Here is a 17,352-nt window from a genome sequence, read left to right as displayed (position 1 = left end):
AAAAAATAGTGGAGCTCACAGAGGGAAACGTGCACAACGCAAGACGTCCAAAACTGTGAGAATGCTTTACACGTGAGTTTGATTGAAGCCCTTATTTTGAAGTTCAACGTGGCTTGCCATGTCAGATGCTTTGACAGGCGCCGTTCAGCATTCAGCGTTTGATTTTCAGCTATATCCTTATACGTAAATGTTTTCTATTTCTATTTTTCATAAAAGTTTTGTCCTGACGGCAAACTTCACAGACTTCACTGATCAAGTGCAACAAAAAGGGAGCGCGCTATTTCTTACTGAAATACCCAATATGATTTTTCTATTGGCTTAAGGATTATTCTTGCAGAAAATGATTTGCTCTGTGAAAAACAAAAGATTATGATTCTTACATATTTCGTTCGTCATGATAATTTCACAAATGGACCCAACGTCTATGAACTTTGCAGCCTAAATACAAGTAAAAACAGCAGTAAAAAGCTAAATGTATGCTATAAATGAACTACACTGTTGCATGACTTCAAAGCCACCACCTCTAATATTCCGACAACTCTTTCAGTCTTTATTTTAAAAATATTTTCCGTAAAAGTTTGAGGTACAAAAGTTTGCAAGAGTGGACTAGTGAGTAGATGAAATTACCTGTTCAGTGTGATGTTTAATGTCCCTGACTACTTCTATTCAATCCCCCATTTAGCCATTTGTTAGCAACCACCTTTGTCAAGACGAGTAAAATCCCAAGGGGGTATTACTGATGTATTTTATGTGGTAGAATAAAACATGAAAAAAATATTGAGCTTATGTTAACCACAGAACTTATTTTAGGAATTTAAACAAAAACTGCTTCAGTAAACCTATTGACTTCTGGACGATGTAAGTGCTAAAACGCAATGTGAAATTTACTCTTATTTTTAAAAGCCATTTCATTTACATTTATTTGCATTTCTTGTTACAAAAACAGAATTGTAGCACCTCGATTGTAAGTCTAATAAGTGTTACATTACAGTTCATTCTCTTAGACATAGGCTAAATATTTATTCAACTTTTTTAGTATGCTTGCTGAAGTAAGACTAGTTAATAGGAGGAGTTTGCATTTCTCATACATTTTCAATGTAACATTAAGAGCACAGCTCAGCAGAGCTTGTTGGCCTTCAGGGCTAATGTAATCTGTCAGAACTGATGTAACGTCACATTCACACATACATGTACAGGTGTGTAAACGTGCACATGTGCACAAAAGGCATTTAACTCTCTCTTTCTCTCTCCGTTGTTTATATCCCTCTCTCTTTCTTTTTTCTCTCTCTCTCTCTCTTTCTCTTCTGGTATTGATTATTCAGCCAGAACTTGAGGGACTCAGCACCTCACAGGTCTCTAGGGTTAAGTAAATCAGTCCAGTGTTTTTTTTTTTCAGCAACACAGTATAGCGCAACTTGACCCTTCCTGCCAGAACTGAGACATGCCTGTAATTGACTCTAAAATGAGACGCGCCTAATACAAGGGCACTAGAAAGAGAAATGATGTGCAAGTTGACAAACGCACACATAGCACAGGCACTTATATGTGCTGCCCTGTTTGATAAATAAAAAAATGCATTAGGAAGAAGACGCTATTTGTGAGATGATATATCTCTAGACTAATATTACTATATATGAATAATGCAAAAAGTCCGGACTCAGTGTAGTGGTTGCAAACTGAGGACTGTGGTTGAATTAATCATTCTGTTAATCTCCAAAAGAAAAAAGAAAATAAAGTCCTGAGTTTGTTCTTGTTTACTACCAAACACTGTTTTCACTTTAAAAAAAGATTCTGGCCACCCAAAATATACCCAAAATCAAATTGAAAAAGATAACTTTTTGTTCAGATTCCTTCCTGGTTATGATACACCTGATGCAGTCTTCATGAAAGCAAATATTCCACACAGCACAATCCAGTCAACATGCATTACTGTAAATCTCGTTTCAGCCTCAGATATTTTTGGCAGAAGGAAAGTAAATGGGTAGTTGATGCATAAAATGTCAATTTAAAGTAAAATCAAGATGTGCAAGAAGGTATGTGTTTCACATTCTTACCTTCATTCATTCATTTAAAGGGTCCTGGGGTGTGATAAATAAATTATACAATTGTATAAATATTGCATTTAGTCTCTCAATTAATATGAGATCATAAAAACTCCATGCATAATAATTGTAAAATATTTTTTAAATAATTTTAATCGTCAATGTCCCAAAAGGATTTCATGTCAACTACCCATATATCCCACTAAGGAGCATTTGCATAGACTCAAACTTTGTACTTGAATTCGTAATGTACAGAGGTGGCATACAAATATTTGCAGTGTATGTCTTTCAATAAAATATAAAAAACGCAAAATGAGTAGACAAATTTAACCAAGATAACATTATGAAAGAACTTGCATAGCAAATTAGTGCACACTCATGCACTGTCCTATATTCCGGTTGACGCTTAGTCCCATGCAAAGCTTCTGTGCCAGGTGTAGTAAGGTTAACTAGTGTTATAACTCTTAAATGGTTCTGTGAATAAATTAATGTTGGAACTGTGAAACTCCTTTTGGTTCTGCAAACTAACCACTTAAATAAATGCACCAAGCTGTAATGCATTCTCATATCCCAGATACTTTAATATGGATGCTGCTGTTCCTCGCAGACCCGCACACAAACACTTTAATATTGATGGGGGAAATCCATAAAATTGCTTCCTTCACTCTTATCAGCTCCAGCAAGAAATGGAAGTCGTGGCACTCTTTATATCTAAAAGTCTGTAACTGCGGCTCCCCGCGGGGTCTCATTTCTATCCATTCAGGAGTGACGGAGTGAGAAAGACAGTGTAGCTCATAGTTCTTCTGACTCTCTTTATTCTGGAACAGAGAGTTCTTGTTCTGCATTAATTGTTGTTTGCTGACCTTTAGCCAGCTGGTGTGATTGCCATCTTCTCCCTGTTGCTTTCAGTCAAGCTGTTTCATAGTCCGGACTTTGTGAAATGGTCAAATAAATGGAACGACTGAATTACTGTCATGGTGGCAGACTGGGCTTACAAAAGGCTGGTGATGGTGGCGCAGAGAGAGCAGTGCATGTTAAGATGCAGTATCAGTGTTATTGCAATCAAATACCTTACAAAAGGCACTGGCGCTCATGTTAGTTGCCATGGAGACAGTGATAACTATGCTCTCTTTGTTTTTCTCTTCTTAGGTCTGGCTGTTCACCAGATCATCACCATCACTGTGTCCCTCATCATGATCGTCGCAGCCTTGATCACTACTCTAGTCCTTAAAAACTGGTAGGAAACATTCTTTTCTTTCAGCAGTGAGCCAATGACTTTTCTTTCTGTCTGTCTGTCTCTCCCTATTCCTGTCCCTCTATCTGTTTATCATCTTTTCAATCTGTCCTTCTCAATCCCTCTGTCTGTCAGTGTGGACAGTGACCCCTTATTTTACCAAACAATGCAGACACAATCGCTTTTTTCCCAAACTCAGTGAGCTTCCTTCTTAGGCAGCATTTTATGGCACCTAAGATAATTTCATCTTCTGATGTGAAAAATCTCTTGACAATAATTATAAACTGTAATGTTCATTACCAAGATTAAATTAAATACAGTTACATAAATTAATTATTAGTAAACATACTATTTTACACCAGTTTGTGTCTCATATTTATAATTATACTACCGTATCCATTGTTCTCAAGTTATTGCAGTGAAATCAATCAAGAGTCGAGTCACTTTTGCTGCCTGTGTAAAGTGTTTCAGATCAGTCATAGCCCTTTTCACTCATACAGTCTTTATGGGAAAATAAACAATAAAAAAACACCCAATCAGGAGCTTGACCCACCCTATGTCAAATAACGACTGATTGATATATTGGTGTGATGTTCAATTCAGAGATCATGCTTTTCGGGGTGCTTGGTATCAAAAATCTTCTTATTTAGAAACTAGATAGCAGTGTTAGAAAGTGACCGCGATCTTCATAAACATTCTATTTTAAACCGTTTAATTTAATTTGGTATTTTCTGTGTGCATACACACAAAGCGCGCACACAGACGGCTGCGTCACAGACAGCGCGCCAATACTGAACTGAGTTCTCTTTTCATGTGTGAACAGGACCTTTTCAAAAATACCGGTAAATCGGTTCTAGCAATTTACCAGTAGGATAAGTTGTAACATTACCAATATATTACCGGTATGATGCTGTGTGTGAACAAAGAATGAAGATTACCAGTATGAGCATGTACAAGGTCAGATCACGCTGACATAAGAAGTTTGCTTTGGGCCAGTCATAAAGCTCTGTCAGAGCAGTTTGCAGTAAGTTCCGCTGCATTTAAGTGATTTTCTATGTAAAAATTAGCTAGACGAACATCTAACCGTTGCGCAGCATCTCACACTCAAGACCCTGCCTTCTTTTCCATTCATCAGCGCTGTGACTCTGCAGTTACTATTGTGTAATAACTATTATTCATCTTCTGTTTTTAAGAGCAAAATAACATGATCTGTGTGATCATCCCCTTACGCCTTAGCCTGGCTCCGCCCTCCTACGTATTTCCGCTCAATTTTCATTTTCCTTTCGGTACTACATCTGGGCTTGTGGTATATTCTTGGGGGGTGGGAGTGGTTGAGAATGATGACGTTGAGGTCGTTCGTTAGTTTGAGTTGACATACATCACGAGACTCAAGACCAAACGTTAGCGATTGGTTATGGCAGATCCAGAGTGGCTCTGGGCAGATCCAATAGTTTTAAACTTCAACGAGTACCCGCCTTCAAGGAAGTTAACACTTGTCAATGGAGAGTGGCCAGACTCTCTGTACAAATGAAATGTAAGAGAGTCTGGTAGGACCAGGCTACTTACCCCTGTCACTCAGAAGAAGAAAAAGAAAGAAAAAAAAGTACCGGTAGCTAAAATTAATTCTAAAGTGCTTCCTCTCATCTAGGTGGATGAAGAAAACGGCTCAGCATTTAAAGGTCATTTACGATGATTGAATTCAGAGTTTACCAGTATTTTGGTACTGGTGTATGAATGTTATCTTACCAGTAAAAAGAGAGAACACCGTTGTATGTGTGAACCGCACATTTGTGTATTTACTTGAAAAGTCATTCTGATCATTTTTACGTTAATTGACCGGGATTTTTCTGTGAAAGGGGCTTATGAGGTTCCATTTTCAATTAGGATGCCTATTTATGAAATTCACAGCAAGGCAGCTCACTAGGTTTTTGGAACAGAGTAATATGTCTGTGTCTGTCTCCCCAGTTCATGTTAAATGTAGGACAGACACAGCGGTTCAAGGTATGATTTTATGTTGGCTTTGTGAATTTGGTACGTGTTTTTGTAGTTGTGCGCAGTCCGGGAATGGCCGACACAGCAGCCATCAGAGAAAGATCAACCAGCAAGAGGAGAGCTGTCAGAATCTGACCGACTTCACGCCTGCCCGCGTGCCCAGTAAGGTGGACATCTTCACCGCCTACAATGACAGTTTACAGTGCTCACACGAGTGCGTGCGGTCCGGCATACCGGTGTACACGGACGAGATGATCCAGCACACACCCATCTACAAGACCTCCTACAATGGAAACAGGCAAGAGGACATGATTCATATATATTCAGTAGGATCAACTGGGCGGGATGTTGGAGCTCCTGACCAAGTTGTTTGGACAGCGAGTCGACTGCATTGACAGCCCTGTCTGTACTTTCTTACAGGGTTTGGCTTCCTCATAGCTTAGAGTGTTTAGCGCTGACAGAAATAATGTTCATTCTGAAAACTTGAACACTTGACCATATTATGCACAAATGTATAAATTGCTGTTTAAAGTGCGCATCACATTTGACCCACTAAATTTCACAATCCAGGTCATCCAAGGTCACCTAATTTTATATATATATATATATATATATATATATATATATATATATATATATATATATATATATAGTTCTTTATACTTATTTTAACTGTGGGACTTTTAACTGTCAAGCTGTGTTTTACCTTATAGACAGTTTGCATGTCAAAACCTTCTCAGAAAAGTTAAATTCATCCTCTTTAATGCACCACCACTGCAGCCATTCACACTCAGACATACTTTTTTGGCATTGCATATTGTCTCATGCTGCATGAGCTATTTTTGAGCTATTTATGACAGCTTGTCAAGTTCAATACAACTTTTAAAATGCAGTGGTCTCAAAAGCCCTGCATTCTGTTCCATTCAAACTGTTTTTGAATGTGTCTTTGAAAATATATAGTTTCATATTTTTCTTTGCCACAATCGTCAATAATAGAATAATTTAGACTTTAATGTGCATTTTGGAGTCATTATTTTTCCGATAAGCATGTTGAGACAGTTGTGCAGTCTTGTTTTTTGTCCTTCCATTGCCCTCGCCTTTATAAAAGACTGAGTATGGGCTTAAATTGTATGAATAATTTCAGCGCTGCCTCATTTAATACTGCATGCTTCAGAATACAAAACCTAGATGAGAGGGTTTAGAGGAAATGTAACTGTGGGCGCTTTTGTTTGTGGTATAATGCCATTTTAAAAAAGAGAGTCTTGAATCAGGGAGTGGGACAGAAGTGCTTATATCTGCAGGATTGAAGAGCTGATCTGTCTGTCTATTTCAGACCGTCGCCCACTGAAAGGCAGCTAATCCCTGTGGCCTTTGTGTCTGAGAAATGGTTCGAGATCTCCTGTTGAGGCCCTTTTACTACCTTTGGGTTGAGCCCACGTCTTCAGTTTGTGCCCTGGTACGTACTATATTTCGTATGGCTCTAAAATTCACATGGTGTAATTTTGGCATGGTTTTCCAGTGCTTGTGTACTTTCTAGAAATTCACAGTTCCTCGTGGTTCAAAAACAATAGTTCCCTATCATAGAATTTAAATGAGTTGCATGTTGCTCATATACTTTAAAAAATTGTATCCTCCATACACCAACAGCAGAAATATTAGGCGATGTGACAATATACAATGGTAACACTTCCTTTATATTAGGTAACATGAACTAACAATGAACCAGTCATTTGTTTTTCAGGTCCCATTAGTTTGTGTGAGCAAACATTAACAGTGAGCAATAAATATGTTACAGTATTTAATCTTTTTTAACATTAGTTAAAAAATACAACTGCTGACTGTTAGTTACCTCAGGTTCAATTATAATATTATCATATACAACTTTTGACTTTAATAATGTATTAGCAAATGTTGAAATTAACATTAAGATTAAGAAATTTTAAGAAGTATTGTACATTGTTAGTTTACTAATAGTTGACTAATAATAAAAAAATAGAACCTTATTGTTAAGTGTTACCAATTAATTAATCTAGTTTAATGTTAATTTCTATATTTACTAATATATTTTTTAACATTTCAAGTTGTAACATGTAAGTCAATGCATTATATATATTTTTTAGAGTAGTTTATTTACAAAGTTATACACTATCAAGTCTTGTTCTATTTAAAGGGATTGTTCACCCAAAAATTCTGTCAAAAAGACTTGCGTTCATCTTCGAAACACAAATGAAGATCTTTTTGATGAAATCTGAGAGCTTTCTATCCCTTCATAGACCGCTACACAACTACCAGCTCCGTTTACCACAACTGATGTGTGAGTTGATGAATGTTTATATGTGAATAAAAGCCTAAACTCAATTAGTTCATCATATAAAGCGATCGAGCCTCTTCAGAAATTTGGACTAAGCCACTCAATTCAAATGAATTAGTTTTACAATCTCTTTCTGAACTTTGTAAGCGTCAAACTGTCAGTTGCGTAGGCTGTCAAGGACAGAAAGCACTCCGATTTCATCAAAAAGATCTTCATTTGTGTTTCGAAGATGAACGCAAGTCTTACGGGTTTGGAGCGACATGAGGGTGAGTAATTCATGACTCGACAGAATTCAATTATTTGGGTAAACTAACCCTTTAAAAAGTGATCTCAGTTTAATATTCAAACTCAACTAAAATTGAATCTTCTGTACTTTCAGGATCTCATTGGAAAATCTGTGAATCAAACACAAAAAGACTAAAACACAATAAAGCAAAACAAAACCACAAGAACAACAACGACAAGCAATCACAGAGATGGGAACTGAGACGAACTGGCAGTTTTGTACAAATGTTGGATCTCTCTAGAAATGGACTGAAGATGTTTATTTTTCTAGACTGATGCAGTGCTATGGAACCACTCCCAAATTATTTTCCATAGACATGTGATCATTTTAGAGATGATATAGAGCTGATATATTATATACGTGTATTACTGCACATGTGGGTGTGCTGGAGTGGAGTTCGGCTGCGGAGAGGCCGCGGGGACGCTCTCTGACACGACACGTCTGCTTGTGTGGAGAAAACACTCTCCTGAACTTTGTGCCAATAATGCCATTATGTGCCACTACATATATAGATGGGACGCGTTCAGTTTCGTGGAAAATTACTGACACAACATCAAGTAATTTCAGTGACTGTCTCCCAATATCAATCTGTCATCCGTTTTTGTATAAAAAGTATGAATATGTATTTGAAATATGTTTTGAAATAGCTGAGGAATCGTGTTACAAATGTCCAAAAAATATTTATATGGAGCACTATTCATTTAGATGAAAAAAAGAAAACAGTAAAAAATGAACCCAGTGAGGAATAGTACAATACCCAGGTTTTAATTTCACTACATTGTTACTAGACCCCGTTTTAAAGGAATAGTCTCTATTTTTATACAAACGAGGTTACTGAGTCAGACAGACCTAATTTAACTGGACTGTTGGGACTGTTAATCTGCGAGTGGAAGTTCAATGAAATGTTAAAGGGTTTTTCTTTTATTTCTTTTCTTTTCTTTTCTTTTTAAAGCTACCAAACAATGTGGATGCCAGATTCAGTATTCATTCAAAGCTTATTTGATTTGCCAAAGCCATGCTTCAGACGCTTGTTGAGTTTCTGTTTCTTATCACTGATGTACTGGTTAATCATGTTTACGGACTCACAGACCCTCAGAGAGCCGTTAGTTTGAGGGTCGACCCTAAATAACACAATCAGTTACCTATTAGAACATTACAAAATAGCTAATAAATCTCAACATTTTTATTTCCAAAGCTTAATTTGAATAAAGAGAACATTCAACAGTTATCAGCTTTGTGCATAGACTCAAAAAGAACAAAATATTGTATGTTTACTTGATTTTTGTGCCTGGTCATTTCTGCCAACTTGATTTAATTAGTTTACCTCTATATTGGAATCTGAAACAAAATCATGAATGTCCCTTTCTTTGTGTGCTACGTTCTACTTTTTCATTTAAGCTAATAGTTTATTATTTATTGTTTTTCACAGTTTGATTTATTTGAGCAGAACTCACTGAAAGGCAAACATTCCATCAGCAGAAACAGTAACGTCTAGTGCCAATCATTTTAATAGAAATCAAAAATGCAGTAATATACAAACAGCTCGGAACTTGCCAATCAGTTTCAAAGTGGAAATAGATGCCAGTTAAAGCCAGTGAAAATAGAGGACAATTTGTGTGCGCGTGTGCGCGTGCGTGTGCGTGTGTGTGTGTGTGTGTGCGCGTGTGTGTGTGTGTGTCTGAGATCACAACACTACTCGAGCATCACTTGACCAAAGAGCTCCATTGTGGCTAGCAGTATTCTGTACATAAGTATAGAAAATAAGAGGGGAGGATAACTATAATTTTATCCCAAAAACAGATGTTTAATGGTTACAATTACATATTGTACAAAGGCAAACACTGTGAAAGAGGAAAATAGTTGTTTGCAATAGTCTGTCACTGAAAGTGAAACGTCTTGGAGTAAATTTAATCATAGGTTTTCAGATGTTACTCAAAATGTTTATAACCAGTAGAGAGTTGTGATTCCTGTTTTCATATTCAGAAGACAGCAATACATATAAAGTTATGTCAACCCCCACCCCACCCCAATTGTCCATAATGAATTGACCAGTTTACCAGTTCATGTGAACCACACTGGCCAATCAGGTTAGATATTTAATAATCATATATCATATGGAACACTAAAGCTCTGTATTATGTACATGTGTAAATGTGTTTTTCTATATATTTACCTTTATTCTATCTTGTGTGAATTGGTTTTTTTTTAAGCTTTCTTTTTTCACAGGATCAGTGGAAAAAGCTTTGAAAAAGGTTTTTGTTTACATTGCATAAGTCGCTGCAGACGTTACAGACGTTGTGCCAAGCCTCAAAAACACTTGTTTCTGCTGTAGCTGTAGTTCTCTTAATAATTAGGATATTCCAGGTCATTTGCGTCACATTTTAAAACTAGGAAACTTCATGGGAGATGCATTGAAGGCATTTTGCCGGTTTCTATTGTTTTGTGTTTACTTGATTGTCCGGCAGATAGGCAGTTCGAAATCCATCCGAGGAAGTATGTGCTAAATGAGACACTTTTTGTTTTGTTGGTTAAATTGTATTAAAAAACACTTCAGGTGTTTGTCATTCCCATTCTCCCAGAGAAGGAAAATGGCTCCAAATCATCTCAGTCGACAGCTCAATAAACTGAACGTCAATTAAAAAAATAATAAAAATAAACCTGAGCAGACGACAGGCCCATGTGACTGCCGGCACAGGAAGAGAAGATTTGTGCTGTGAGTCTGATAAACATGTCTGGAGTTTGAGTGTGGAATGTTGATTTGCTCTTCAGTCTAGACACAGAGCTCAGAATCAGTTGAATTAAAATCAGCTGGATAAAAGGTTAATTGACTCTGTGCTAAGCCCCGCCTTAAACACTACTGACCTATTCTACCTTAGCAACTGTTGCCATTTGGCATATCATAAGACAATCATTTGCTCTACTTTAAGTTCATTGAAGTGTGTTTGGATAGTTTTAAATGCAGTTTTAAAGAAATCAAAAATATAATATGTCCATATATTATATTATAGTAAAACATTAGTCATTTAGCCATGACTTTACATAACATTATTACATAATTAAATAGATCCTTATTATGGGTTTAGTTAACCCAAAAATGACAATTCTGTCATTAATTACTCCAATTTCCAAAGCGATCGTGTCTCTCCAGAAAATGTGGACCAAACGACTCAATTCATATGGATTAGTTTTATGATCTCTTTATGAATTTTTTGACGCGTCAAAGTGGTAGTTGCGTAGCTGTCTATGGAGGGACAGAAGCTCTCTGATTTCATCATAAAGATCTTCGAAGATCTAACGAAAGTCTTATGGGTTTGGAACGACATGAAGGCGAGTAATTAATGACTGAATTTTGGGTGAACTATCCCCTTTAAAGAATGGAAAATCCCTTTCCCAAATCCCCCTATCCCTTTTTAAAAAAGGGGGGGATAACTATAATTTGTCATTTTTGTCATTTCCCATGTAAGAATTGTTTATTTATTTATTTAACTGCAAGTCATACTTTTTATGTAAATCTCCAATCACTTCCTATGGTAGGTTCTGTAAGGCTTGTCTGAGTGGGCAACAGTAACAAAGGGGGCGGTGCTTAGCGAAATGGTCAATTGACCATTTTCATCTGTGCGTTACACCTGAATGTGCTTTCTCATTCATTTAGAGTTCATCAGACCGTTCTCTGAATTATACCTGCTGAACCAGTGCAATATATAATTTATATATATATATATATATATATATATATATATATATATATGAAAAAAATGCTTCTAAATAAGAGCCCTTCTCATTGTTGACATGTTAATCACACACTGCTTATTGTAAAGGCTTATTTTGTTGTGTTGTAATTTTTTGTTTTCATGTTGTACTATACTCAGGCATCATCTATCTATGAACATGTTCTTTTATAAAAGACAAGTATCTAATGTTTACGAACAGGAATCTGGCTTCAGTTCTGTTAGATTTTTTTTTATTATTATTGTTATTATTATTAGCAACGCACATTTGCAGAGTCATGATTCACGATGACAGGTTTCATATGGTGCAGAACGTACTCCCAAACCCCCACCCAAAAAAAAAAAAAAAAAGCCCAGGGCTGTCAGGAGAGATTATGCCAAATTCCTCCTTGTGTGACAGAGATCCGTAAAAAGCGCTTAAACATAGAAACCGGAAACTCTTTGCTGAGGCTTAGTCAGGGAGTATCTGAGATGGTCTTTGGCTTTTGATTTGCTGCAGGTACAATTTATTACATTGCTCCATATTCCAGTCGAAAACAACCTGACACATGTCCTGTTGTTGCCATAGAAATAAAAACTTTGTACTTTGTGTACCTTAACTTTTTATATTTGTGTCTAATATATCGATGAGTACCTCTTTTTTCTTTTATATAAGATCTATGAATATAGTACACAACACAATAAACGAGAAAACACATGAAAACACATACACGGATGCTGTATGAACTAACAGTCTCTGTGTCGAAATAGTGCTGTGTACTTTTATTTTGTGTCTTTGAGTCTCTCTCTTTCTCTTTTTGTAGGTATTGGTAAAGTTACATTTCCAGGTGACATTGATTTTGATTCTTGTTCTAAAGCTCTCTGTGTTTTGGCCACTGTAAATGCAGCTGTCATCAGAATGAATCTGTACATTTAGTACTCTCTCAAGTTGCTATTAATAAGATGTTAAAATGAAATGGGCTGTCTTTCTATAAACACCATCAAATGTTTGTAAAATGATTATGGGGTGTTATTTGGACTGGGAAAATGATATTGAAAATAAAAGTCATTCAAAAAAGAAAATCGACGTATGCTGGCATATTACTGCTGATTGTTTAGTGAAAACATTTATTTCAGGGTCCACACATCCAGCGCTATTTGCGCAAATTGCATTTCGTGAGCAAGATTGTTGGGAGCTTCGAACATTTAATCTTTTTTTGACTGAGCCAGATGAGATTGTTTTCCCGACATCTTTGTATTATTTTGCTAAACCATCAGGACTAGTCCCACAGCAGCACCAGACATGAAAAAGTCTAACCAGGTTTTAACCAGATGGACCGCTGTATGATTTCCCACAAAATATGACGTCGTCTCGCCATTTATCAAAAGACTAGGCCTAATGAGCAGCGTTTCTCTGATGATGATCAAGATGAAAAATGAAAACACTCCATCATGCTCCAAGGAACAACAGGAGGCTGAGACAGAACGAGATTGTGAAAAGGATTGTGCCATGAAATCAACACGACAGAGTGCCAAATATTGTCCATATTGATGGATACCCCAATAAGCAGGTGCTTTACGAAAAGTTGCTCATTAAAGTCAATGAAAGTGGCAGACGATAAATTCAAGGCAGCTCAGTTTTGATACAATCCTATTTGGCTCATCTGAATCAAACTGATTTAATTTGATTCTATATGAATTCTGTAAAAACAAACAGAATCTACTCAAAGTTGAGGTAATTTGCAATCAATTTGTTTTGGTAGATTTCATTCCATGTGTTGAGTAAAGATTCAATTAAACAGCTATGACACACTAAAAGAAATTAGGTGAAGGCTACCATTTGTCAATACATTATACCAATAATTACTTAAAGGGGTGGTTGAATATGATTGAACTTTTCTAACTTTAGTTAGTGTGTAATGTTGCTGTTTGAGCATAAACAACATCTGCAAAGTTACGAAACTCAAAGTTCAAAGCAAAGAAATATATTTTATTTTAAAGAAATGGCTTTTTAAGGACTACAACAAACGGCTGGTAGGGACTACACAACATTCCTCCTAGGTTAGTGACATCACCAACCCTAAAAATGACATAAACCCCGCCCCCTAAACACGATTTATGGATTATCAAGACAGAAAATGCTAATCAATGACTAGAAGATAACTACACATAAGCTACATCAATTCACCAACTAACCATTCAGAAATGTCCTGTTGCTTTTGGCACTTCTTGAGTCTCTCCATCTTTGTCTGACTTCGGTTTGAACATAAAAGGATAAAAGTTTTTGAAATTGTCAGTGCATGTGTGTGTGAGGTCAAAGGACATAAGCTGTTGTAGCTCCGCCCCCTGTGCCGGGAGCAGCAACTCATTTGCATTTAAAGAGACCGGCACAAAAACTGTGCATTTTTGCTCACACTCAAAAAGTGACAAATTTAACATGCTATATAAAAATATCTGTGGGGTATTATGAGATAAAACTTCACATAGACACTCTGGGGACATCACAGACTTATTTTACATCTTGTGAAAAGGGCATTGTACCACCTCTTTAAAGCGAGTAAAATGAACTTGATGAAGCCACCCAGCACCTGCATTCTACTCTTCAGCACAATGGTAACCACAAAACTTAACATGGTAACCAGATCATCTTTAAAATATCAAATATAACTTAACATTAAACATGTTCCATTTCTCTCCCATCATTTCTAGTTCTAAATGTTTGTCAGGCAGAATGCTTTTGTTGCCTCTCTTATCTGATGTCCCCATCGAATGGGACGCTTTAATCTGATTGGTTCTCTTGACAGGGCGATTCCTCTCCGGGGTGTTGCGAGCGAGAACAGGAGAGGAACACCTGTTGTCAGATCCGCGTACATCTCTGCTTAGAGCTTCAGTCAGCCCCACAAAAGCATCACCCCGGCACCAGACCGACTCACATCCACAACCCTCGCTTATTTATTGATCAGTTTTTGCCACAAAGAAACTAATGGGGTGTGCGTGCAGGTGAACGGCACACAAGGCAACTGATGATGAGATCCGAATTGCATAAATTGCCTCTTTATTGCCAACATTCCCATCAGCCGCCTGCTCGTATCTTCATTAGCGCTGCAGCGGTGTCTCGGCGGTCTCTCTAGTGGGACCCCAGCCGCTCCTGTGACCGGGGTACTAACACGCCTACATTTGCATTAGCTTCATCGTTTCTCTCTGTCACACTCGCCAAAAATAAACATCGAAAGGCTTTGTAATCATGACAAGTGTATTTGTGTTGCTAAAGCAATTACGCGTGATAAAATCAAGGTAAATATTACAAAACATAAAAGCAAATTGCGTTTCTCTCTCACACTGCCTCCTGTTGCTCCCGAGGAAGCCTCACTGCATTCATATGAGGCTGTTCTGATCCCTAGACTGCCTGACACACACACACACACACACGCACATTCTGGATTCTCTATTCACACACACACACACACGCACAAATACATGGATTCCAACTGACAGCCACACTTGCATCTTTTCCACCCCTTGACAGCTGCATACACACTCCAGACTAGCTGACAAAAGGCCATCATCTCCAACACACACACACACACACACACACACAGAAGATATGACAGACATCCACAGAAATGTGCACTTCGCACACTTCTGTGCTCAGTGACTCCATCACACACACTCTTTTCCAGCTGTTAGTCTATTAATTGCGATTATGCAGGCAGTGCCCACGTCCTCATCACAGCGGAGGACAGCAGCTGTAAGATGGAGCTGAAATACCTTCAGCCCACTGGAGCTGCTGTCACTCTCGCTGTCTTCCTGACAGTCACGCCCTGCCGCTCCAGAGACCGTCCTTCACACACACATCCTCTAGCAGCAACTCTTCTGCTTTTACCTCCATCATTCTCCATTGTTCTAGAATCTCCATTAAACCGAAGACAGCTATACAATTTCATGTATAAGACAAAAGCATGACAATATATAGTTTTTTGTTTTTTTTTGCAGTATTTAGGGATTTTAACATTGGCTTTGTGGATTGTATATTGTTGCTATACTGAAGCCAGAGCAAATATACATCTGAAGTATTTAGATAGCAGATCTTTTTTTCTACCTTTAAAGTTGTAATGAAACGGAAGTAGTGTCAGCTCTTTTCTTCCATATTGTTATATCTGAGTAAAAAATTGTTTTTATATATTTAAATTCAAGTTTACTTTGAATAGCACTTTTCGCCACAAATATCCCTCCCCCACAAGGAAAGAAAATCGCCTTGCAACACCCCGTGCACAAAATAATGGTGACGGAGGCTAAGAAGAAAAACCCAGAAAGATTGTATGTTGCATACAGAAAGAATGTATGTATTTTGCAAGGACTGAGACTGAGTTTTGCTTTTCATGTCATACTGGTGTTTAAACTACTGTCAATAACAGTTGTGATTAATCAAATGATTTCCAAACAGTCTTTAGAAAGCAGAATGAAATATCAAATTAACCGTAATAATATCGTGTTAACTTTCACTAGCCGAATGGACTTACAAACATTGTGCTGACACAATCCGACAGGACAGAGGTCACACCGCTAACAAAATATTTGTCCACAATTGGCACGTTAACTCTGATCTTCATCTTTTCCCTACTGAACAACTGACTCGGTCTGACCTAAATACATCAGCCTGTGGCAAACTTCATCAAATGGCTAAACAAAAGATCAGCTTTCTCTGCGGCAGGCTTTGTGCATGCTTGGTAAACAAGCCCTGATCTGCAGCTCTGCATGACAGGAACGGGGCAGAGATCCAGTTTCCACCAACAGTTGTTTGGTTAGAGTGGCTGGTTTACAGCTACTGCCTGGAAAGGACTCTTCAAGACAATAAATATTCACGTATATCCCACCAATCGGCATCTCCCATTCATACGGAACACAATGAAGCCTGATGGGTGGCTCTCATTTCTACATTAGGTCTGATTTTGTAATCAGACATGTTGTGATTGCCTCGTCCTGTCGTGATTCCTCTCCTTAGAGGAGAAGGAGGAATGTTGTGTGATTGCAATTACAAATGAGAGATTTTCATATTTCCCAGACACGACTCCGCCAGCGTGACCTTTCCCCTGTTTTCCTAGGACAGGGTGGATCTCTGAGCAGCTCCCGGCTGGACGTGTGGGGACGCGGCATCTTCCGTGCATGTATTAGACTAATAAATGTAATACAAGGCTCCTCCACAACTAATTCAAGCACTTTGGGGAAGCAAGACCCTCTCATGTAACACACTCATTTTCTTTGACTGCTTGCTATTATACTGTCTGTCAAAATTTGTTTGGTTTAATGCCATTTCTTTTGCCGGGCTTGTAATTTTGCAAGTGCTATTTTGCTTTCAAGAGATAAGTAATCATGTCAGCCAGTAGCACCGAACTAGAATTTAATATTTTCTGAAGACAAGATGCCAAGTGATGACTGTCCAGACAAAACCTGAAGCCACAATGCTAAATTGTTCTGGCCGGTTGCTAAGGGGGTTTGAGTGGCCACTCCAAAGTCTCTATCATATATCTCTAGCATAAGTCTCTGGGGTTTCTTTCACCAGGTTCATCCACAAGGCAAAAATTGTAAGTATGATTGCTTTGAAAAACTTGCTCACCTCTACTCACAAAGCAGCACAATGTGAGGCACCATTCAGGACTCAGTAAGGATTTATTTTAATATTATTATTAATATTAGTGGTTAGGCCAAAGGTTCAGATATTTTTTTTATTTTATTTAAATGGATGATTTTATATTTGCATCTCTAATTATAATTGTCTAATT

The 17,352-nt window shown here is 37.6% G+C and overlaps 1 protein-coding gene and 1 long non-coding RNA gene across 4 annotated transcripts in view; one reads left to right on the top strand and one right to left on the bottom strand.

Annotated features, from left to right (window-relative positions):
* Positions 1-12,611, top strand: part of ajap1 (adherens junctions associated protein 1) — a 90,476-nt gene extending 77,865 nt beyond the window's left edge. For all 3 annotated transcript variants that reach the window (XM_079637639.1, XM_079637638.1, XM_079637640.1), the window contains exons 3-6: positions 3,192-3,279; positions 5,324-5,566; positions 6,602-6,724; positions 7,959-12,611. In XM_079637639.1, coding sequence (XP_079493765.1) covers positions 3,192-3,279; positions 5,324-5,566; positions 6,602-6,674 — 404 coding nt within the window. In that variant the 3' untranslated portion in view covers positions 6,675-6,724; positions 7,959-12,611. The remainder of the gene's footprint in view (positions 1-3,191; positions 3,280-5,323; positions 5,567-6,601; positions 6,725-7,958) is intronic.
* LOC307011680 overlaps positions 1-17,352 on the bottom strand; it is a 33,626-nt gene that overhangs the window by 3,149 nt on the left and 13,125 nt on the right. The window lies entirely within an intron of this gene.

The sequence above is a fragment of the Phoxinus phoxinus genome, assembly GCF_949152265.1.
Source record: "Phoxinus phoxinus genome assembly, chromosome: 15".
NCBI classification, from domain to species: Eukaryota; Metazoa; Chordata; class Actinopteri; order Cypriniformes; family Leuciscidae; genus Phoxinus; species Phoxinus phoxinus.
This window is presented reverse-complemented; position numbering and strand designations above follow the sequence as displayed.